Below are 25515 nucleotides of genomic sequence, written 5' to 3' on the forward strand. Positions count from 1 at the left end.
CCAAAGAACCTGAGTGCAAAATGGTCACTTTCTGTGTCTGTGTTTTTAACAGCTTTGCCACATATTTCACTTCAAAACTTAGAAAACATTTTGTTTCAAGAAACAACATACAACTGTGGCTGAGTATCTCTAGTGATCAACATGTCATCACAACTTCTGTCCCACTTATTTTGCGTAAATGAGAAGGAGGTTCTTTTTGATGAAAAGAAGCTTCTCTACATTTTCAGCTGTGAGTCTGTTGCGTTTTTCATCAACAATGTGGGACACTAAGCTGAACAGTCGCTCAGTGTCCATACTGCTGCATGGGGCTGACCGGTATCTCTTTGACATTTGAGCCAGAATGGGAAATCGCGCTCTGTGAGCCCCCCAGTATTGGTGCGCACACACACACACACACACACACACACTCTTTACCTCGGATCGAGAGGAGTCGCGATGCAGTACAGTGGATTTTTTTCCCGTCACTCAGGCGCCTCTTGACGGCTGCAGCCAACGTCGCCTTCATGCCTGTAATGCCATGGTCCTCGTCCTTTTCTTTGGTCAGGAGTCTCATGAGCATGGTCACAGCAGGAATGACGTCAGACTCAAGTGCATCACCTGAGCTCACTTTTCGAGTTATATCCTGTAATGGAGCAAGCACAGACAAAGTTTCTCAAAAAGTGACCACTGATGAGCAGTGACGGTGAGATTTCCAGGGAGCTCGTACTCTGACCCAAATATTCCGAGGGCCGTCTTCTGCTCAACGAGAGACTGGAGCATATAACCACTATTCCAGCGCGTTGGGGCGTCCTGGTGGAGTCTTTTAACAGGCTGGTTGAGATGCACCTGTACGTCCTCCAAAAATGTCCCACAACATTTCGTCCCACTGCCACTGCGTCAGCTACGCTTCTCTGAGCCAGCAGCCCCTGGTTTACAGCCAGTTGAAGGGTATGTGCGACACAGGGCAGGCTCGGAAGCTCCGCATCACTCATGGCTTTCACCATGTTCTTCGCGTTATCACGCAACACAACATGGACTGCACTTTTAGGAATGCCCCATGTCTGAAGCATAACATCGAACTCATCTGCAATGGCTTGGCCGGTGTGTGAACCTCTGAATTGTTTGTTTTGCATGCAGGATGGCCCTCTGCAGCTTAAAGTCATCGTCGACCCACTGTGCTGTCAGACTGATAAGAGACATTGGGCTGACACTACGGCTCCAAATGTCCGTGGTAAACATCATGCAACAGGTTGTGAATGTGTTTTTTCACGAAATCGTGCAGCTTCAGGAGCACCGTGTCCGTGATATGGGTACAGCTCGGGATCTCATACCTCGGCTCCAGTACACAGAGAAGACGCTGGAATCCCACATTATCTACCACGGACAGTGGCTGGCCATCCAGGGCAATATACTTGCAGTCAACTGCTGTAAACTGCGCGCTGCCATAAAGTGGTATCGATGTCGTGGTATCGGTGGCAATTTTTTTTATTATTATTATTATTTAGTACTTATGCCCGGTATTGGCTCGATACCCGATACCAGTATCGGTATCGGTGCATCCCTACCCAGTGATGTTATTTCTCATGGTGAAAAACATTGAACTTGAGCAACATAACTGCTGTGAGGCAAATGCAGCTCTTGAGGAGTTTTCCGAGAGGTTTCGAGACACATGACACATCTACAAAGACTGCTTTGTAAAGCAGTGGTTTACCACACCAGAAATCAGAGTTCTACTTTAACATTTGGTTAAATCATGTTGCCTGCCATTGATCACGGATTATTTCTATAGCAACGTTTACGGAGCAACTTGGCATGTCAAAAAGCCAATAGAAGTGTTGGAAAGACATGGCTAATTGCAGTCTGGGGTGCTGCTTTTGAGGACAACTAGTGCCATTCTCTATTGTCCCTGTCAGCTGAGGTTTCTGTGTGTCCTCTGGACACGCTGTAGAAAGCCTCAGCTGCAGTAGAAGCAGCCATTCATTAATCCCCACTGCAGTTAAACTACTTCAGTCAATCATTAGGCGAAATTCTGTTTGTGTAAGTAATTAGTTTTGCAGTGATCGAGAAACCTTATACTGTGTTCGCTCATTGTCTGGTCCTATGGCTATAAGGCAATGGTCAAGATAGTCGCTCCAGCTTTGGTTGTTTTATGTTGGAAACGCAGTTAATCATCTTAGTTTTTATTGCTGATGGTCGTAGGAGGCTCAAAATGTAATCAAAATGTCAGCGTCTCAATTAACTATGATTCAAATTTATTCATTAGACTATTGTTTGAAGAAGCACTAAATACATTTGAAAGTTATATGGCCATGGTAATGATTTCTGTGAGCCTGAAATTATGTACAGGTTTATGTGATCAATGGTGAAGATTGTGTTTCCCTTACTGGGGTTACAGTGTACAGTTGTAGTACAGATACACAGTGGCAGTAGCCTGACTGTCCATTCAAAGTGTACTAATTTCTAGTACGTAGATTTGTAATGTTAGTTTGTGTTGAAGTAATTTGCTCATGTCTAGTTTCAAGGTTGTTTTGAGCTGCTCTTTGAGAGCAGCTTTTACAAGACAAATATGCACAAAGCAGTCCAAAGGAAACACTGCAGTTTCAGGAACCACTCTGACTTCCAAAGTGAGCTGTGAACACACACTGGACAGCGCGGCGCCACAATGGCAGCACTGCTTGGTCAATGTCTGCAAAGGGTAAATGACAGCAGTGAGGTCAACGATCGTGTTTGATGAAGCATCCCTATCGGCTTTGTTTTTACCTGTGGGTTTAAAAAAAGGAACTTCTGAGGGAAATTGAGCTAATCTAATCTAGACTTGCTGTATCGTAGAGGATAAACATTGAGCACTTAAACTGTTGGTAAGATGGGTTGTGTTTTGTTGCTAACGAGAGAGACAGTTCATCGAGTTGTCAGGTCTCACCCCCCCTCGTGGGAAAGTCACGCAGATGGATTTGAAGGATGCTGCCTTCATTTTTTTCCTCTTAATCTCAGCAGACCTGTCCGGGTAAATGGAAAGCAAGCTGTGTGTGTGTGTGTGTGTGTGTGTGTGTGTGTGTGTGTGTGTGTGTGTGTGTGTGTGTGTGTGTGTGTGTGTGTGTGTGTGTGTGTGTGTGTGTGTGTGTGTGTGTGTGTGTGTGTGTGTGTGTGTGTGTTAGTTACGGCCTCTGTTTCTGGTTGGCTATCACAGTGGAGGGTCAGACAGGAGGTGCACTTTAACATCACTCACTTTGCTGATTGCCTTTATTTAATGCAATAGTGGGAGATGTGTTCAAATACTTTAGTATAAGTTGCAGCACTGCAATATAAAAGTACTTGCTCACTTTTGAATTTCCTGCAAAAGTATTTATCATTAAGTACATGGTTAAGTGCATGCTCTCATCTTGCAAAATGAGCCCTTTGAGCATGTGATATTTTATTGGATTATTATTAATGACTCCTCCTGCTTAAACACTTTATTGCTGAGACTATCCACAGCACACTCATGTCTGTATGGTAAATAAATGGCCCCAACCAGTAAGTTTAACTTGGCACAGAGACTGGAAACAGCTAGCCCGCCTCTGTCCAAATGTTAAAAACAGAGAGAGCCTACCAGCACTGGTACATCTCACTGATTAACAAACTATTCCTATGAGGATGAATTAATATTTCCTCTTTTGTTACATAGTCTTGCTTTAAAGAAAATGTAAAGTACAATATTTTCCTCTGACGTGTAGTCATGTATCCTTTCAGATAAGTGCAACTCCATCATCATGGACACATCCATGCTTCATGCCACACACTCTGGGTACTTGCTGCTACACCCTTCCTTGTTCTGGTTAGACCGGTTGAAGAAAAATAAAAGGCAGATGTTGCTTTAGTGCCAAATAGTGAGCGAGTTTGATAGCTTCATGATTTCTTACACTGCTTTTATACTTCATAGCAGCATTTACCACTTTCCCCTGCTACAGTAGCCACTGTTCAGACAAAACTTAATGTACTTAGTAACAACTAATTTAATGCACCTGTTATTATTTAGAGAATGAATATGAGTGTATGACTGTTACCTCTGTCCTCCAGTGAATCAGTCCCTGTGCCTGCATTTGGCCTGTACTGTACAGTTGTCTATTCACATCGTGACTCCTTAACAGGACGCTTTGCGTTTGGCTCAATAAGAAGATCTGATAATGCAGAGTTTGTGTTTCTCAGAGCTGAGCTCATCACTTCTCCTGCTATTGACTGGCCCTGTAACCTGAGAGGTTAGTGTTGCTGCAGAGATGCAGAATGCCAGGGCTCCAAAGGGCGACGTAAACCGATAAAGATGTGCTTTTGTGTCACAAAGGTGGATGACACAAGTGTGCTCATGCCAACCCTGCTCCATTTTCCACCATCAGTTTTCTCCCGAGACTGTTCTCAAGGCAATCACAGAGCTGATGTGGAAGCTACAGCAAGTGTGCATTATGTATATGTATCATCACCATTGATCCAGCCAATGCAGCATGAGACTTCAGCTACACCATCATGTCCCCCTTTACCCCCCACCTACACACATACGAACCTTCCCACCAAATATTGCTCAAAGTGCAATAATTGTAATGCCAAAGGTTTGAGGAATCACAGTGTGATTAGTGAGCCTGGAGTCTGAATGCATGTGACAGCAGAAAGGGGGAGGGGGAGGGGGAGGATGGGGGGTCTGGAGCTCAAGCAGGACTTCTGTTTTCTGCTTTAACTGTGGATCAAAGTGCTTTCACTTTTCACTGTATGTTAGTCAGAAACTGTTGCCTAATACGCTTTTATATCAACAGTTGTTGCCATAATCCAGTAATCTGTTTCATTTATAATATGGGATAGTAAGTGAGGTAGGAAGCTAGTTAGCCACACATGCTAACATTTGCAGCTTACATCTGAGCAGATGAAGACAAAATTGAAACGTTTGCTCATGTGTTTTAGGTTTTTGAAAGACTATAAAGATAACGGCACCATCCAAACTCTTTAGGCACAGAGAATCACTCTTCTTCAAGCCACATCAACAAAGAGACAAACGTGAAGCTTGACAGGTCTGCTGGTACTAATTTACACTGTTTAGAGCTAATTATCATATCATGTTTTCAGCGTAAACAAGTGTTAACCTGAATACTTGTTGCCGTTGACACATATTGAAGCTGGAAAAGGGGAATGTTTGGCATGATGTGAATTGTGAATAGTTCATATTCCTGCTTAATTATTTTCTGTCCATTGACTGATGTTGTAATCAGCTCATTATTTCTGCTCTGTGCCCATGAACGCAGTATCAAGAGCAGCACATAAGAGACTTATACAGCATCCAAGCACTGCAGTTCCACCCTTTCAGAACAACTGTAACTACCTAAAATTTGAAGATGTTATTTATGATAAGATAAGCATATTAATAATACAAATGTAAGGGAAACAGTGTGCTGGCAAGGTATTGTTAATTTATACCAACCTCAGTAGCATAGCTGATTATGGTTAGTGCATCATTATGATTACAGTCATGATGCTTAAGAGGTTCTTTTCACCCAGAACAATATGATTTAAAGCAATCTTCCCACAAGCTGAAACTACTACTGTATAGTGCAGACATCCTTTTTTTTAATAACATCTTTTCCCAGTCTGCACCAGGTATGTCACTATGGTAACAGTCATGTTCACGCTGTCAGAATATTAATTAAGATAAATGTGTGTTAGCAGACCGCTGTCTGCCTTTTAACGTTGAGAGTGTGGAAGGAGAATCCTCTCGCACTGCAAAGAGTTTAAGCCACATAACCAGCGACACAACAGGAGTGTGATTAGCCGACATGGGGAGAGTGTTAATGAGAGGACAGGGCAGATCCAGTGCCTCCTGTTCCAGCCTGGGTGAACACACACACACACACACACACACACACACACACACACACACACACACACACACACACACACACACACACACAAACTGCAGTTCAGCAAAGTTTCCTGTAAAAGCTGAGTGGTGTATAGGCTGGTCCGTGGAGGCTGGCAGTGTAATATAGAGCTGAGTGGTATTGAGGGTGTTGGCAAAGGGATGTTGCCTGTCACACTGTGTTCTCTGTGTTTAGGTTGACAGCTCTACTAGACCCATGTGCTGGACATTCATTACAATGGAAAGACTGTAGCTTATGCTAGCACTATAGTAGAGTTACACTGCAATCATGAGCTGTTTCTTGGTACAGTGCTGTTGGCTCTTTTCCTCTATTCACTGGTATTCATGCGTCTTCTGAGACAGTGGGACTGTTGATATTTGCTGCGGTTGGTATGATACATTGCCTTTATTTTCTGGCAACTTAACAGTGGGAAGTAATTAGAGGATCCACAAGTGTAATTACTTTCCTGCCGGTCGGAGACATTAAAAGTATTAAAAAGTCTTCAGAAATACAGCCGAGCTTTATGGAACATGAGCTGGACATTAAAGATGGGCTCAAATCGTGTCTGCCTTACGCAGGCGTCCCCTGCCCCTTCAGCAGTGTACTTGGCATCTCAGCTCCCTGAATCAAACTACATTCAAACTTTGCTCATGGTATATCATAAGGTACTGTAGCTTGCGATACATAACAGACGACTTCCTGTGAAACTCGCAGCTCCTCTTCGCTGTAATAAAGTTGTCGTGTCCACCTAACGACTTGGTGTTAAGATAACAGCACCAGCAGTTCAGCTTTAAAGCCAGAGTTTGTCACTGTGTGATCGTCAGCACTTTTTACTCCTGTTTTATTTGAGTAAGCATTTCACTGACCAATCACAGTCTCTTTTCACACACTCTGGACTTCATGTCAGAAACAGGGACTCTCTATCCCTCTTAGCCCAACACTGTGGCATACCTGTCAATGTTAAGAGCATCCACAGTGTTTTTCTTCATGTTATACCAGTGTTTCTTAAAACAACAGTAACTTAAGTGAGCTTTTATAATATCAAGCCTTATATAAGCGTAGCTACACAATTTTGATCAATACAAATGACCCATCCATTACACAACCAGGTCCGGAGATCGCTGACTTTGAAATCCTCTTTCTGACCCTTGCATTGTCCTCCTCCCACCTCCTCTTTCTAAACTGTCATACACTCAAAAGTGGAGGATGTTGCCACAAGTAAGCAGCCTGTGTCGCATCACATTTTCCTCTCAAGGCAGAAAAGCAAATGGCAAAGCAATATTGTTTTGTGTTGTGGAGCAGCCTTATTGTCTCTTTACCTGACATTCACATTAGATTTCTGATTAACTGGCTAGCAAGCTTATTGTGTTTTAAAAATATGTCTGCAGCGATCATGAACTACGTCAGAGGGACATTGATGTTGTTGAATTACTTTAGTGCCAGTAGATGTTAAGATCAGAACTTACTTTATGTGCATTAATGTCCAGAATCGGGACAATTAAGCTCTGTCATTCAGTCAGAGGAAATGAACAGCCAAAGTATTACGATAGATGTATATTTACATAAAAGGAGCTAGTATTGCAACTAATCAATCAATTTTCATGTTGATTTAAACGTTCAGTCAACAATTTTTTTGTCTCGACAGCACACGTTTAGTTTATGATATGACAGAGAAACGCTGCAAATCTGCATACTGTAACAGCTCTAAACATAAATCAAACATAATGCGTTCAGACATTCATGGTCCCTTCACTTTTCATCAAGCGCCATCATCAGGTCCAAATTTTTCTTTTGTCCAATACTTTGGTTACAAAATTCATCACCTCAGCTACACTTTGTGTTCAGTGCAAATGAGCAGATGTTAGCATGCTGACATGCTACAGTACGATGGTGATCATAGTAAACATTACCTCCCAAACATCAGCATGCTAACCAAAGTTAGCGTGCGTGCGTGCGTGCGTGCGTGCGTGCGTGCGTGCGTGCGTGCGTGCGTGCGTGCGTGCGTGCGTGAGTGTGTGTGTAATATGCAAAATACATAAATTCAAAGTTGCAATTTAGACATTTTGTTCATTTTTGACAGCATTGCCTATAGTGGTCCAGTACAACACTGGTATTGATGGTAATTTTCCATCTGATGGCTTATTTTGTCTCATTTAGTTTATGTTTTTTAGTTTATGATGATATGACATGGCTCCTAAGATGGCAATGTCAGTCTATGGCAGCTTTGGCTTTAGATATTTAATGGGATGCACAGAGTTGAATCAGCAACTCTGACTTTGCTTTATCACAAGCCAACTAGTATAAGCTTCACAGAACACGAAGGTGGTATGTGTACAGACCGATTGCATTACAGGTCTTTCTGTTATTGTGTCCAACCCCTGCGTACAACAAGCTGCTGTGCCACTGACTCTGTCCTCCCTCCCTCACAGACTTCTGAGCAAAGTCTCCAGCTCTCTAACTAGTCCTGCACAGCACCTGTTCAGTGTGGCTGTGGCGCAGAGCTATTGCCTCCCCTACTGTTTAGGGGTTTTCTAAAAATAACATCTGGGGAGGGCTGTATAGCCAGCAGGCAGGGAAAACAAGGGAGCAGAGGGAAATTGGTTGCTTGTGTATTCTTTCAGACCATGAGGGAATGTTAGTCACATAGTTGTTGACTCTCCTATTCCCTGCCTGCTTTAGTTTGTCATTGCTGTGTGCAAAGTGAGGGGAGCCATATATTTAGCAGCCGTGATTCATTCTCAACAGATTGCACGGGTACAGAACACAGTCCGTTCACAGAGTCAAATACAGTAGCATTTCAGCTCTTATCAAGAATCATCTGGATGTACAAATCATCCAAATTCCCACAGGTTTGCATATTTTCTCTGTGTTTTAATGGAAATGCATTTCTTCGTTCTATGTAGTTACAATTCAGTAACAGCAGACATCCATTGATGGCACATATTAAAGAGTTATGGTAATTTTTTCCTATAGTTGTGACAAGAAATTGTCAGGCATTCAGAGAGAAACTTCTAAACGTGTGCGTGATCGATGTATACCTTTCGAAACTTCTTTTCCTTCTTTGTATAAAAGATGAGAGTTTATTTAACCGTTTCAGTGTTTTCTTCTGTCCTCGAGAAGCCTCATTTCAGGAATGTGGGACTCAGCAGGGTGTTTATCACAGTTTTCATGTCACAGATCCCCACATAGACATATTAAACCATGGAGCTGCAGAGAGGTGAGAGTCGAATCTCCTGCAGGACAAGAGAAGTCACTCACGTATTGTCTAATTGTGATCATTTGTAGTGGACGTCCAGCAAAGTCCTCACTGATAAGAGCTGTGCTCCCGTCTTGTCCAGGGTTGTGTTGCTGTGAGGCTGGGGGTGGATCACTGTCACGCATTTTTTTCTTAAGTTGCTCACATAGGCGTGACTTCTTGTGACTGTTGACATCCTCGATTGGTGAGAGGCAGCCTTTGTTTTTCCCGACGCACAGCAGCTCCTTTCAGCGTCTGAGGGAGTCGCACAGCTTCTCTCACAGTTGACCCAGTGTAACTGTAATTCTGCTCATTAATGAGCCAAGTGAAATGTTCTTTATTGCAAAGGAGGACAGTAAAATAGCTTTCGCTGTGGCAACTGTTGTTTTACTTGGTTGAACAACAAATTAGATAACTAGCGACCTCGGCTCACCTCTGGTAGAAATTTTCACTGTGCTGTTCAGCGAGGATAACTGCGTGTTCTTTATCTAGATTGGCATTGGCCACAGGCCCGTTTCTTCACGCCTTTCCGGTGCAGCCTCTGCATCTCCTGATTCTGCCATTTTGAGCATGTTATATCATGCTGTCTCAATGCATGACGTGTTGCTGTTACGGTAAAGAAGCAAAGAGTGTGTGTCAGAACAGGAAAAATCAAAGCTGAAACACTATCCGTTTGCATATCGACAACAAAAGCATTCTTGACTGAAAATCGAAATTCCAATACATCGCTGGATGCGGATGGATCTCATGAAACAAACAGGCTGTGATTTGTAGACTTAAGAAGTAGCTTCCCTCTATAGAAGCAGGGCTTATTTAGAGACAACAGATGCTCCTGGTTTCCTGTGGAGTGGGATGAAACCAGAGCCTTTGTTACTGATGATGCCCTGGTGCTGAGCTCCACTGTGTGTCTGGAGTGTGAATAAAATGCCCATATCTTGTGCCACCATCCATGGTGAGGTTTAATTTTAGACCAATCACTGGCTCACCATGTGCAAACACCCCTGCAGCTGCTAATGCATATGTGTTATTTTCTTTGGCTCCGTGTCACTCTCTCCTGCTCTTCTCATTCTGCACTATTTGCGAGTCTGATCTCGTGTTAACCCTGATTACGCTCAGCCTGTATCAGTGCAGTGTGTACAGATGTGTAAAAGCAAGTCAGTCCACCAGAAAAGGCCAAAAAAACAACACAAATCTTTGTTTTCTTTGCGATCCTGCAGCTAGCAAAGCAGATCAACACCACCGCTGTTTGCTAACCGAGTCAGGTTACATGGAGTCTGCCGCGCTGGCATGACCTGCAATTAAACAGACACACAGTGGATTGTATTTCATAACAGAAAGCATGGAATCACAGTTATGATGTGTTGCCTCTAAATAGCAAATAAAATGCAATCATCTACAATCCACAGCCCAGGTTTGTGTTCTCCCACTGAAAGTAATCATCCTTCCATGGTTTTCATTTGGATACTGAATAATTGATTTGGCACACACCCACAGTTTGTTCAGCCATTGTGTTCTTTCTCAACACAACTCTTTATCTAAGGTTTTCATAGTGCTGCAGGTTATGTTATACACTACCTTAGCAGGGCAGTGCTCATTGTATTATCATTATTATTAGCTTATATTAAAGTGCAAATGATCTGGAGGTGACTGCTGGTCTTAATACACACAAAAAACGTTGAGAAATAATCATTAGTAATGCATTGAATATCCCCATTTGCACAGCCACATTCAATGTTGAATTACTACTCCTGTGCAGTGGTTCCTAACCTCGGGTCTATACCCCTTGAGGAGAATTTAAACAGTCACATGATCATCAATGGCACTGGAAATGAGAAAAAGATACATTTTTCTATTATGTTGATGTTGTGAAATACTGGATGGTTTCACTCAAAATCATCAATCTTAAAAGGGAACTCTCTTTGTGGTAGAGGTGTCTACAGTTCCCAAATGTTTGGCCCAATCTGAAATGGACCAGTGAAAAACTACCACAACCCAACACGCATAAAATGATTTTCAAAACAGAGAGACCCGATTCAAAGGGAGCACAGACCTGATGATAATTAGACCTGATCCAAACTGCAGTTGACCTGAGCAGAGAGAATCCAGTAGACAGCAGCATGATTAGCTATTAATCAACCAGCAGCTGCTGTCAAAAACATCAATATGATGATGCTGTAATGTAAAAAAACAAATGTAAAGTCATACAAACTAATTCCAAAAAGAATTATTTCACATGCTTCAAAGATGAATTCACATAAATAACTCAAAGTTCTGTTTTCATATCAACACTAAAACATTCTGCAGCCAACTGGGCGATATATAGACAGAATATGAGCATTTTCAAACCAGTTTAATATCTGTAAATAAAATTCAAAGAAATAATCATCATTTAACAGCATAAATCTTTTCTGGGCTACTGATTTCCTGCTATGACTGTGATGATACTCAATGATCAGATCTGGTAGTGTTATGTACATAATTTTAGACCCTATCTAGTCTCATGTGACAGCATACTAATTATTAAATTGAAAGAACTGGCAGCCTCAGGCTGCGTTTCATAAACAGCACCTACAGTTTGGTCTTTGCGAGACTAATATTTACACCTGAAGCGGCTCTGATTTCCCCTCCCCTCTCACTTTCTGCCAGGCAGTCCTAAGCCCCAGAAATAGCAACACTGGTGTATGACTCATATTTTGAGCTATCTGAGATGCCTGATGAGAAAGACTTGAATAAAGGGACTCATTAGTCATGCAGCACCTCCATAAGAAAGGTGTTTAAGGGAGGCATCTGAGGGCACTGGGTTAACATATGTCCAACAGAGATCCTTCACTGAAACTCTGTCACCTCCAGTCAGCTCCTCTCTTGTCTTGTGCGGCATTCCTCAAGCCCATTTGCCCGAGCTTCTTCTTGTCAGACCTAAGACCAGAGTCAGCCCCATTTCTAGACCCTCTTCATTCCCAAGAGTCCCCTTCCAGTTGCTTTCATCTCCCATCCTATCTTTTGCTACCGTCTTTCATCTACTCGCTTCGATATTCCATTCACCCTCTTGCCTTTCATCTCCATCGTTTCTCCCAACCCCCAAGCTTCTTCGTGTTCTTTCCTCCATCATCCTGTCACCGTCCACCCTTTTCTTATATCTTGCAATTCCCCCAAAACCAGCCATCTCTACCATATCATATTCCTTTTACTCTCAGACTAAACTCCCCAGGTTACTCTCTGTATTCTCACCTTGACTCCTCCAACCTTCCACCCATGATCTTCTCCTCTGCCTTCTGTAGTATCTCCCAACCTTTCCAGATCCTTTCACAAAAAGTCTGAAAATGCCTGAAAACAATGAGCTACCACTACAGTTCTACACTTCCATCTTGTTCTTCACTTGCCACTTCCCCATGCTGCATCCCCCCATTCCCCAACCAACACATAGCACTGAACCCCTCCCTTCTGCTCCATCCACCCTCTGGTTCAGCCCCCACTTTCCTCCTTCTCCATCTCCAGCTTCCCTACCGAATCCATCTTCCTCCTCTCCTCTCGGGCTCGCATCCAGAGCGGCTGTGCCCCGATGGAGGTCAGCCTGGTCTCTGTCTGCTGTGAGAGGGAAAAGGGGGAGGAAGGCAAGGTGAACTGGTTTCATCGGCTGTCATTGCACTGCACGGTGGGCGAGGAGGAACACGGGAGAGAGAGAGAGGACAGTGTGATAGAGGGAGAGCGAGGGCAGAAGGGTAGAAGCAGCGCGAGAAGGAGAGAGAGGGGGAGAGAGCGAGAGAGAGAAAGTGGTCCAGCGCTCACAGCTCACATCGCTGGCTGGCTGGCTGGCTCACTCACTGTTGACGAATGAGCTGTCTACCCACGGGGCTGGGAAACGGCAGCTTGTGACAAGCTGGGGAGAGAGGAACATGAATGTAATGCGTACCTTGCCTCGCTTGCTTTCAGATACCGGCCAGAAGAAGACTCCAGAGAAGAAGGATGGGAGGCGCATGTCGTTCCAGAGACCCAAAGGGACCATTGAATATTCTGTGAGTAACGCACAGGCAACTCTGCTCTTTCCGTGTTAATGTCGTTACGTGTTTTTGATGCTTTTCTGCTCCCATGCTGCTGCCTGTGTGAGTCTGCTGCTGGTGCTCTCTGTAGCTCTGTCTAGCTCCACTAATATTCTAGCTGTAGCAGTTGTGTTTGTGTGTTGTGACGGCACCGTGTCTGACCATGCTTGGTAGCTCATTAGTGAGGGGGAGAAGCATTTTGTGGATTTTGCGAGTGTAACACGTGTACCTCATTCTCAAACTGTTTACATAAAGAGCACTGTGTGTGTGTGTGTGGACAGATGTGCAGGATAGCTGATAGACAGCTTATGGAAACAATGTATCCTCTGTTAAAGACTCGCCGTGCAGCAGCACAACGCTCAGCTCCATTTTGCCGGTTGATGTATAGAAAGGAGAGAGGAATTGTAGCAGCTCTGTACATTTCTTCCAGCTGGATCAGAGCAGGACGGACGAGCAGGAGCGCTGGCAGGATTTGTATTTGTTTTTCCATTCGTTCTCTGTGCCGTGTATCGGAGAGCATTCCACCACAGAGCTCGCTGTGCTCGCGAATGACCTTCCAACTGCGTTGTCATTTCTATTGATTTAACTGTTGTGTAGGAGAAGGGGGGGGGGGGGGGGGGTGAGGCAAGTGAGAGAAAGAGAGAGAGAGAGAGAGAGAGAGAGAGAGAGAGAGAGAGAGAGAGAGAGAGAGAGAGAGAGGGCTCTGGTTCCCTGGTGTGAGCTGAAAATGGAGCCCGTCTCTGCTTTGCCTGGTTGTGTTCTTCAAATGACCCTCAAATCCAGCTGCAGTCAGACTGCTTTTCCTCGCCTCTCTCTCCGTGGCAACAGTGAGGAGTGGGATTGCTGTGGCTCAGCTCTGGCTATCTGCTGAAAAGAGAGGAAGGGAAGAAGGAGAGAGGAAAGGAATGAGGGGTGGGGGCTGGTGGGGGTGGCAGGGCTTGTGGTCTCACACTGACATTCCACTCTCTTCTCCCAAACTCCTCTGGATTTGTTTTCTGGCATTGTTCTGCCATCAGTTCTCTCCGGTTGTTGCTCCCGGCTCCCGGAGCTGCTGTAGATTTCACTGTGATTGGCTCCCTTTCCCCAACTGCCAACACCTCAGCAACACCGACACCACCTCCACCTCCCCACTCCGTCAGTCGTCCAAGAGTTGCTGATTGACAAGGCCCTTGTTTATCTCTGGAGCTTGAACAACCTAAATCATTACAACAGGGTTTTTGTCGGAGCCAGAGCACTGTGTCATGGCCCCGATATGAGCAGAAGGGCCACAGCGAGTCAGCAAGATGGACAGAAATGCACGTGGTAAAGAAAAATTGGGAGAATATTTATTGTCACGTTTAGCAGGGTGGCAGCATACCAGTCCTGTTCCTGTCAGTTATCACTCTCTCTTGCTCTTAACTCCTTTTTTTATACTCCTTCTCCCCCGCTAGATTGCAGCTAGAGTGATGGATGGATCAAGCACTGCCAATGATTATGTCCTGTAGCCTGACACGCTGCAGCGGCATGTAGCGACGAGGCTTAGGGCTGCGGAGGGTGTTTAAGGTGGTATAACGAAGCCTCCCCTACACTGTCACAGACGCATGGTCGCCACTGTCCCAGTGATTGAGAAGCGACTTTATCTTAAACGCATCTCGGGGGCGGCCAACGATGTTTCCTTATTTCGCTCTGCAGCAGATAAGTTCATAATCTGTCGCTTGGCGTGCACAGGGAAAAGGAGGGCTTCCTCTTGTGTCGCTTTATCAATGCAATCTCCCTTCCTCTCCCTCACCCCTCTACCTCACACACAGGCTTCTTTCTCTGTCTTTTTTTTTGTCATACTGAGAAATAACCTGAGCAGCTGCAACCCATCTGCCTAGACACTGATAACGCCAGTCCATTCAGCCAAGTCCAGCTATTGGCTGACCTGCATCCAATTAAAAAAGTGTTTGAAGTGTGTGGGAACAACAGAGATAGATGAGGAGACAGAGTAGATAGATAGAGGCAAAGAGCAGCACAGAGGTGAGCCATGCAGGGGAGGCTTTCTCTTTCCAGTGACTGGGTGAGAGGAAAGCCAGTCAAAGTCAAACAAAGTGGAGAGCTGAGCGAGTGCAGGCCACACATATTTATCTCCAGACACACCAGCTTTATGACACCAGAGACGTAGATGCTGCAGTTGGGATGCTACTTTGGATTTTACCTGAACCCCAGAGATCCACAAGGTGTGTTGACTAGCAAATAGCTACTAACAGGTTTATTTCAACTTGGGTGGTAGTTTTGTAGTTTTAAAAACGGAGAAAGAACACACGCCTATTCTGCAAGAAGACATCCAAAAAAAAAGACTGGGAAAGCCACACACTCATGTTTGCAGTGTTGTAGCTTTGGCCATCGTTTCTAGCTGTTATGAAAATATTGTACTCTCTGAGCTAAGTGTAACTGATCCTGTGACATGGTGACATTGCTAAAAAGAAGTCATATTGGCCAAGAAACACGAGCAGTCAGATGGTTGTTATTGGTAGGTTGAACCAGGATATTGGGTAGTAATACTGTTCCCGTTCATTTTCTCCTCCAGATCATTGCATCATAGTGGCACAGGGATTCTAACACACTAATAGTGTAATGACAGAATCCTCAGTTAACCCCCCTTCACCTCTCTACTGCCTGTCGTCAAATAAAATACAGTATGATAATTTTTCTTACCCCTTCAGACTGATTTTTTTTGTCTTCTTGCCACATTCTGAGATCTCAGCAGTTAAACTGGAGTGCAGTGTCATCATAACCAATAGCAGCCATGGCCAACACCACACTGATAACATCTATGTTGTGATAAACATATCCATGTGATAAATGGAATTATTCTTTAATGTTGAGCCGAGTTGAATTTCTTGGCCTGAACCTCCCAACCCACACTCTGTTTCAGTCTGTCGGAGCGCTCTCAGTAGAACTGGCACAGCAAAGCTCTCATTACATTTTGTATAGTGACACTAGAAAGCAGTTTCTGGGGTAAGGACTGTCTGGATTCCAGTTTATAGGCTTGGGAAGAAAGGACGAGGTTGTCAGCATTCATGATGTTGTCATTCTTGCCATGCCAGCAACATGATCAGCCAGATAGCATTATGCTAGTGTAGAAGTCGTTTACCCTAATGTGTGTATTAGGGTTGTGTGCACATGCGGTGCTGGGTGTCATTTACAATATTTTGCCATGCTAGCATCATGGCTTTGGGGTTGGCAATATCGGTCAGTCAGTCTGACACGTGAAACTGACATTCCCATCAGCCTTAGCTGTATTTTATTTAGTGCTAATTAGCAAATGTTCATGAATCAGCATGTTAACTTTGCGATCTTGAGCAGTTCCTCAATGAAAATGTTGAAAATGGCAAAAGTATAATTTAAATCAGCAAATATCTGACTTCGGAATGAATAAATAAATAAGAATCCAGTGCAGCTTTCTGTGCTTGACAGTTTCCAATACTTAGTGCTACAGGCACATTCTGTTTGTACCAAAAAAAATACTGAGGCTCAATACCCAGCTAACAACATGTCTGCTCACATAAATCTTCACTTTTCTGTGTTTTAGAGATGCTTCTGTGCTGTATATTATCAACTATCACCATTTCAGCAGATGTGAAGAGGACAAAGGCTGATCGTCTCGCCATCGTCCTTTGCCAGCAGTCTGTGGGTCGAATTCATTTCTGCTGGGCTTAGAGGAAGCACGGTGGGCATTAGGAGACTTGTGGACATTAGATGAGTCATACGCAGAGCACCTGGTGTGTGTGCGGGTGTACACGGGGAGACACACACATCAGCGAGAATCTTAACTCTGCACTCTCCTGACAATCAGTCACTCTGATTGCATTATTCACCGCTGGGTAGGAGAGGAGATCCCACTGTTTCAGCTCTTTCACAGCTCGCTGTCTGAGAGTAGGCGAACAGGTCAATGGATGATGGCGAAATGATGGGATTGAAGGGGTGTGTAGATGGCACTGTTCAAAGGGATGGAGGAGGGGATGGAGGGAAATGAAGATGGAGACTGATGGATGGGTAGAGGAGCAGACTAATACCTGCTCCACATGTCCAAATCTCACACAATCAAAGCCAGTGATTCTTTTTTTAAAGTTAGCCAAAGGAAAAAACTAGAGAGGGAAATAATCATTGTTTGTATTTTCATTTTTGGCTAACTCTTGCTGGCTGGAGGCGCTAAATGAGTTGTGTTATTCTAACACATTGTGTTAACAAGGGAAGTGGCATCTCCAGTCAAAACAGCCCATAGCCAGGGTTTGAGGCAGAGCGTGCCATTGTGACAGTAACCCTTTAAAAACATGCCCCCATCATTACGACCTCCCTGCGCCCAGCTGTCCCCATAAAACCAAGGGCAGCGTCAATGCTGTCAGCAGGCTTCTGATTTTTAGATTTTATTAGCTGCATCAACATTTATTTTGTTAGTCAGCCAACTTCAAAACAACTTGGCTGTTATCTGGTAAACAGGCATGATGGAGCCAGAGTCAGTCTCTGTGCTCTGCCAGAGGTGTTTGTTAGGCAGAGAAATGCCACAGAATCGTTTTGGTATTTAAAAAAAAAAAAAAAATAGCAAGGATGGTGCTTTTAGAAGACCAGGACCTACTAGCAGTTTGCCATTGTTACCATGTAAGTGGGGAAGCTACATAGCAGCCATCACTAAATATAGTTCTATAGATTAGAATAATGAAAATGTCGTTTGTCACTGAAGGTGAGCGACAGTAACCTGGTCTGGTTTTCTAGACGCAGATTCACTTTGAAGTTGACTATTGAAGAACATAAATAAACGAATATTTGTCAGTGTCATACCAGTTAAGCTATGATGAGAAGAGAAGACTGTTTAACTGTATTTTTGTATTTAGATTATTTTAGAATCTTCATTTCTTTCTGTAATCAAAACCAAATGTTGTTAGATGTCTGATCTAATATGTCAAATATCAGATATCATTTTAATGCCTCTCTCAGCAGGTGTGCAGCTTTCACTGCATTGTTCATCGTCTCCCTTATATAAAGCAGTAGAAAATTATCAGTGGGCTCATTTGACCACCTCCCAGAAAAGCCTGTCTCAAATCCTGCCTCAACTTTGGCCTTTCAAAGTCACCGTGAATCTCTTTTTGCATTGCCGGTCCTTGTATGTCATTAGGTCCCTGTGTATGTGCTGGTAAATCAGCAGAGAAGCTGTCAAAGCCTGAAGCAGGAGGTCAGAGCCTGGCGCGAGGAGAGGTCCATCAGAGCCTGAAAGAGAGACCTTATTCTGTGTCCCCTTGAAAAGGACAGGATGATGTGACTTTCCCCCCCCTCACTTATAGAGGGTCTAAATTTAGGTCTGCAAACGATCAGCAAGGGTGTAGACATGCCATTAGGATAGTAACGACAAAGTCGCCATGGCAACTGTCATGCTAAAGCTGGGCTTCATCCTTCATTATAAAATGAGGAGCGATAGCTGCTTTGATACGGCATTATGGGTGATTAAATCATACGCTGTTGAGTTTTATTTCCAGTTTGATGACGACACAGTCTTTCATTGTGTTCATAATGGTCTCTCTTTTACTCTTCTCCAGCTTTCTAATTGTTTCTGTTTTGGGTTTTTTTTGCCTTTGTGACTCATTTTTCATTGAGAATCTGAGGTGTGCAGAAATGGCTCCTTCCTGCATAAAACTAAGGATCAGCCCACACCTGTTAACAGATACCTTTAAACACCGTTCTGCTTAGTAGTCTGACCAAGAGGCCGTGGCTATGACATTGCATCTTTTTCCCTTGGTCGGCCTTTTGCAGTTGCACTCGTAGATTTGCTCCCATGTTCCATAATGTTTTACCAAGATGCCAGCAGACACTTTAATGGAGCTATTAGTCTTTGGCTGTCCAGCCCGCCTGCCTTTGTTGAATCTGTGCGTCCTGTTCTGTTCAACAAGGTGACCATTAGCTAGATGTCAGTCACTCTCAAGATGGCTGCCACAGCCTTCCTCTACCCTTCTGCTCGAAAGGACAGATGTCTCCCAGAGAGGAAGGAGCTTAATTATTCATCCCCAGTTTGAGATGAATAATGGGTATTATTGATCTGGATGATAAGAAGATAGGGTGCACCTGTCATTAGTGGCTATGATCCTGATTGTGATTACTCTCTCTTTCCTTTTTGCCCTCCCTCCCTCCTCCTTCTGTCAATGTGTCAATAACAGGTCTTTATCAGCGGGTCACATTTTCATGTCCCCTGTCCTCTGCCATTTAATTGAGTTAGACACAGCTCCTCTTACAGTACAATCAATGGCTGCACCTCTTAGGTTCGGTGGAGTCGCATCATGTGTCATTTTAGTGGTGCCTTGTGGTTCTGTGACGTTTGAAGCTCGCTGTGCTGCTAATATTGCTTGCCTATATATATATATTATGTGATTAATTAAGCTTAAAAGGCAAACCTGAATCACACTATTATTACACCACATTTGGTGCCAAGATCAGCCCACCACCTGGCTCTTGCCAGTGTTTACTTCATTGAACACCAGATATTTTTACCCATATTGATTGGCCGCGCTCCTGGTACAAGAACTACCAGAGCAGTGACTTGATACAAGAGCCAGCAGCTGTCAGAGGTGAGGCTAAGCTTCAAAATATCTCGTCTGTAGAGCAAAAAGCAGAGTTTCGTCCTTATAAGCCAAATATGTGACCCAATATTGCTAAGGAATTCTCTAGGAAACCACATGCAAACAGTGTTATAGCAGCTATAAGTGTCCTGCAGACCTGAATGTCCTATAGGCTGGCTTTGTGCTGAGCAACAGAGGAGCTATAAAGCTAAAAATAAATAGTTCATGGATGAGGCAGTCGCAAATAGCACCTAGGGAGGATCGATGCCCTGTTCTGAAGCCGCCTGGATGAAAGGGTCTGACACTGTAAGAGCCCTGCTGATTATTAACTCCTTATAACAAGACCCAAAACACTGGACCAAGGACATCACACAAGCACAGATTTGCTGTTTATGGCACACAGCAATAATGATTTGAATGGTTAGGTTATATGTTGGACTTAATCCTGCTTTTTACGGCTATGTGGTAAATACACGGCGAGCGCGTGTTGTATCATTGCAGAGTCACAGATGCTTTGCCACTCTGGGTCTGGTCTCTGTAACGCCTGCAGTCCTCTTTCAGACAGGATATTTATCAAGCTGACATGCTGTTGTCTGAACCAACAGTACAACTTCCTTTGCGGAGATGATGACATGAGAAATCCTGAAGGACCTTGATGCTGTCATGCGATGTCTAAGAGCGGTTGTTAATGACACAGTTAAAGGGAGATGTTTGAGATATGACACATACCTGTCACTGCATCCTCCTTATGTCTTTTTCTGTGGTTTTGCTTCACTGGTTTCTTTTAGTCAGAATGGTGAAAGGCTCTAAGGTAGTTTCTAGTTTTTGTCACCACATTGCCTAGACAAGAACAACAATGCGGATAATGGGATAAGAGAATATTAGCAGGCAACATGGAAATGGGATACTGGAAAAACCTGATGATAAACTGATGCAGGAATGTGGGAAATCTAAGGACAGAATTGTAAGCATTATGTTGTAACCCTGCTGTGTTCAGGATTTTTTTTAACTTGGTATGAAACCACTGCACATAATATAATTTGAACCCACATACCTTTTTTCCACGAGGACGCTAAATTTCTAAACCTGATGGCCATGAGTTTTTTCCATGTCTTCACTGCCTCGGTTGCTCTGCAACCTCTATTTAACGTAATCCCAACTTTGATCGAATTATTGAATTAATTGTGTCCTGATGAACAAGCAGAGGAAGTCTAAAGGTATCAGATAGCATCTCGAAGTATGAAGGATGGCTCCTTATTGGATTTGTTTCTTTGAAATGATCAGACTACCGTTTCATATAGCTGGACAATCTAATCATCTCAACAAACTGCCGTCACTGTGTATCTGTACTTTGACTGGTGGAGGAGATCAGTCTGTGAACAGGGCAAAGATAGACATCTGGATTCAAAGGTGGTCTGTGTGGGAATCATTTTCACATGTCAACTCATGAACAATGACAATTATTTAGTTTTTAATCCACATAGTATAATTATCAGTGGTGGTGTTTGGGGGGTACAGGAAGTGGAAAGGTTTGTCTTTGGCCCCCACTTCCGTTCAATCCAGTGACATCCATTTGCAAGCAGTTACTAATCCAGAAACTACTCTCTCAGTCAGCCCTGCACAGCATACCCACCAAATCCATACTGCACAAAGCATCCCTGCTCTGCCTTGTTCATTGTTGTCCAAACAAAGTTGCTCACATTGCTGAGTCAGGGAGACTGTATCCCCGCAGTGTGACTGACCTCAGATCTGATTAGTTTGTTGCCCCAGAGGGTAGGGCATCTAAACCCAGCGTAGCCTGCAATCTGGGCCTTGGTTAAGCACTCTCAGCCCAAATTTATCCAACCCTAGCAAGCTCACTCATCACAGTCCAGTGCAGATTAAAGGGACAGGAGGGAGTGTGTATGAAATGACCCGTCAGGCAGGACCGTTAATCAGTAACAATAACACAACAATTATTTTGTCAGCTGCTGAGGTTTCTGCATTTTAAAACTTTGCAGACAGTTTCTAGTTTTAAAACCCAAACTGCTTTTATATTGGACTTTGAAAATACTCCTTCCCCAACTTTTTTAATTGCTCAACAGTGGAGGATGGTGTTACGAGCAAGTGACCAACATCACAAGACATCACAGCTCCTGAAGTTAAAGAGCTGTGCTCTCAAGCCAAAACATGTGACACTGCAGTACTGCTGTCACTGTGCTTTCATGGTTAGTCTGATTAGTCTTATTCCAGCTGTTTTTGCCATCATTAGCTGTTTTTTTTTATCACATACACAGAGATTGTTTTCCCACAGATGCTTCCTCAATGTTGTTGTTATTCCTCTGGTTGCCTGAAGTGTGTTGCATCAGCCATAGCCTCATTATGGATGGGTATGTGATTTTTAACCAATTTAAATATCCATGATTGTCACTCAGCAGTATTTTTCCCTTGATGGAGAGGAAATTTAAAAACAAAACAAAACAAAAAAGAAAAATAATTTAAAACCTGTGTTGCTTAGGAACTGCATATAGTGAAGACTGTTAAATAGAAAGATGTCACCTAGCATTGGCATTAGCCAGTCTTAACCTGGCCTCATTTTACCACAAACCAGTCCACGGATCCATGGCTCCCGTCCTCAGCCTTAGCCCCTGTCTCCAAAACTCTGCTCTATTTCATACTCAGAAGATGCTCAAACTAACAGGCTAAGTAACACACTTTGAATATTTGTGCTGCTGAGTGCTTGATTTACTTGTCTCTTGAAGCCACAGATTCTGGGGATGATCCCATATGGCTCTGTTGTTCTTGCTAAATCAAGTGCACTTTATATATTTCAAATATTAATTCCTTGGAGCTCCATTTCAAACCAAATCTTAGCCCATGCACTCTTTATCTCTGAGTTTACTAAGGATTTTGTCTCGTGGTGCTGCCTGAAACCTGTCTAAGTCAGTGAAATATGTGAAAGCTTCTAATATTTCACTTCACTGTGACTCTCAGTTGCTACCTGGAGACAAAATAGTCTGTTTTTGGAGCTGGAGTTAGTGCACGTCACCGCTGGTATTTACTGTGAAACATTGTCTCTTGCTAACGGCGTCTGAGGTTCTGTATTTTCTGCTTCTTCCCCTCGATGTTGTTACATGTTGACATGATCATGATCCTGATCATGTCATGTGTGACTGCCTCACACACAGTGAATCTGTGTTAGTAATGTTCCAGCTTGTCTGTCTTGGTTCCCTTTACTCAGCTGTCTGTCTGTCTGTCTGTCTGTCTGTCTGTCTGTCTGTCTGTCTGTCTGTCTGTCTGTCTGTCTGTGCAAGAATATCCTTCTGGAAACAATCTGTCATGTCACGAATTTGGAGAAGCTGTCATTCCTTGTTGTTTTTGTGGGACTGTTTGCACACACACACACACACACACACACACACACACACACACACACACACACACACACACACACACACACGCACACACACACATGCACACACACACGCACACACACACACACACACACACACACGCACACACACACACACACACACACGCACACACACACGCACACACACACACACATACATTCTGAGGCAGTCCCATGACTGTTGCACTAAAACACACAGTGCCATTATCCTGTCCTAATTATACACAGCTCAGAGTCAGCCCTGCCTGTCTGGTTTTCAGGGGTTCTCTCCCCTGAGCACACTTTTTTTTACTCATAGCACCTTCCACACACACGCAGGCGCTTTCTGACATGGTTGTCATCCTTATTTGGAAGGGAGAAACTCCCACTGGGCATGTTAGATGCTTAACTAGTTCAGACACGTGGAGCACATCTCTGTTGTATGGATTTTAACTGGTGGAGACAAGCAAATGCACCTGTGTCAAACTGCAGGGTGCAGCAGCTGAGCACAGACTGTAGCCCCAACAGCAGCCGGCATGACACATTAAACCTCGACTGACACGAAGCGCTACCTCTCTTCTGCTTGTTTGTGCACTTAATATGGCTCAGGATGTTGTGCTTTATTAAACAAAATTAAATGACCTTCAAAAGATGAGCCAATTAATCACCTAATTGACCAACAAAGCTACCATCAGCTACCATTTCCATGAGCAGTCAGTTGTTTCCATTATTGATGAAGCAAAAATGTCAAAACAATCATTTGGGTGAAACTCTTGAGATGAAAGTGAGCATTTGCTGCTTTATTTTGTTTTGTGTTATTGTAATCTGAACATTTTTGGGTTCGCAGCTGTTGGTTGGACAGATTGCTGGAAGTCCCACCCCTTGGTTACTGTTGCTATGCCGTCAGTCTTTCCTCTCTCACACCTCACCTGCAGTTAACATTGATAATGGCTGTAGACTTTTAGTCATTTTAACAATAACAAAGAGTGCTTAATTTCAAAGATGTAGACAAAAGCTGCGCCTTTTAAAGGAAAAGAAAAGCAGTTGTAGGTAGCTGGCTAATTATGCTAATGTTATTTCATTATTAATGTTTCCAGCTGACTCGTTTTAAACAGGAATCATATAAAAGGGGTCTTAAATAGGCACTGGATGGTTCCATAGACAATATCATGCTAAAAGAAAAGTCAGTTTCTTCAGCAGTAGATGATCCATAATGAAGCATCCTTGTTCTTGTATTGCAGTAAACAGTTGAGATAGCCACAGCATGTAAAATGTAAGACTTGTCTGTACTTTGTCTTTTCAAAAAGTTTGTTTCACCATTCCATTTACAAGAAGAAAGGATGAAAATGCATAATAGTAACGAGCAGGAGCCTACACCCTGATGTCAGTGATCCACTACCAGCTTACACTAGAGCAGGCAAACACACTCGACATTACGCTACACTTTCTCTCTTGCTCACTGTACCTCCATGCACAATGTTTCAAAAAGTGGAGAAATCCAAAGCTTGATGAAGCTACCGTACCTGATGACAGCTGCTAATCTATGATTTAGCAATCACTGATCGGGGGGTTTAGCGAACAGTCAGTTTGAAGACATCACTTGGGTTGTGAGAAATTATGAAGGGCTTTTTGCATGATGATCTGGTGCTTTTTAGACGAGATGATTTATTAAAGTGAGAGATTAATCAGAAAGGAAACGAGTCCTTTCTTTTACAGGTGTAGACCCAGACTTTGTGCACATGAAAGAGTCCTCCTCATTTTGTGAGAAACAGTAGATGCTGCTCTACAAGTGGTTCACAAGATAACACAAGACTGCTGCTGACATTGATGTCAGTTCATATTTCTACCAGCGACATCGCTTCCCGTGGGAGTCTATTCCTGGTCAAGAGCCGACAGCTTTAATTTGCTTAACACCCCAAATCTAACATGCATGCATCAAGCAACATTAAAACCTTTGAAAGTAATAAATGCACAGCTTGGCGCAGTTTTCCTCTCTCCGTGTCTTGTGTCTTATCATGTGTGTCACATCTTTAAGTCTTCCCTGTACAGCTTGAACAGAAACGAGTGTGATTTTGTGTCCTCTCTCTTGTTTTGTGGTCCAGGTGGAATCGCGGGACACGTTGAACAGCATTGCGCTCAAGTTTGACACCACACCCAACGAACTGGTTCAGCTGAACAAGCTGTTCTCCAGAGCAGTGGTGCCTGGCCAGGTGTGAACCGCCGTGCCCGCCTTCACTGATATATTCAGCTGCATCACTTCATCACTGTCCCACAGCTGCCTCCTATCTGCAGCATCTCCCCGACCGGTCGATCTCTTAATAGCTCTTTTTGACAGTCCATAATGCATTCTCAACGCTTTATCGTGATCTCACAATCACTAAACATTTTCTACAGTACATGTGGGGATTTAGGTGGAAAACCTGGAGACAGAAGAAGATTTTTGGGGAAAATT

General features: G+C 43.6%; 1 protein-coding gene across 6 annotated transcripts in view; it reads left to right on the forward strand.

The window, feature by feature from the left end:
- oxr1a (oxidation resistance 1a) overlaps positions 1-25515 on the forward strand; it is a 154166-nt gene that overhangs the window by 96790 nt on the left and 31861 nt on the right. For 5 of the 6 annotated variants that reach the window (XM_070967429.1, XM_070967430.1, XM_070967428.1 and 2 more), the window contains 2 exons: positions 13021-13103; positions 25166-25273. In XM_070967429.1, the coding sequence (XP_070823530.1) occupies positions 13021-13103; positions 25166-25273 (191 nt within the window). The remainder of the gene's footprint in view (positions 1-13020; positions 13104-25165; positions 25274-25515) is intronic. The other variant, XM_070967433.1, reaches the window with a different exon arrangement.

Source organism: Chaetodon trifascialis, chromosome 7 (assembly GCF_039877785.1).
Source record: "Chaetodon trifascialis isolate fChaTrf1 chromosome 7, fChaTrf1.hap1, whole genome shotgun sequence".
In the NCBI taxonomy this organism is placed as follows: Eukaryota; Metazoa; Chordata; class Actinopteri; order Chaetodontiformes; family Chaetodontidae; genus Chaetodon; species Chaetodon trifascialis.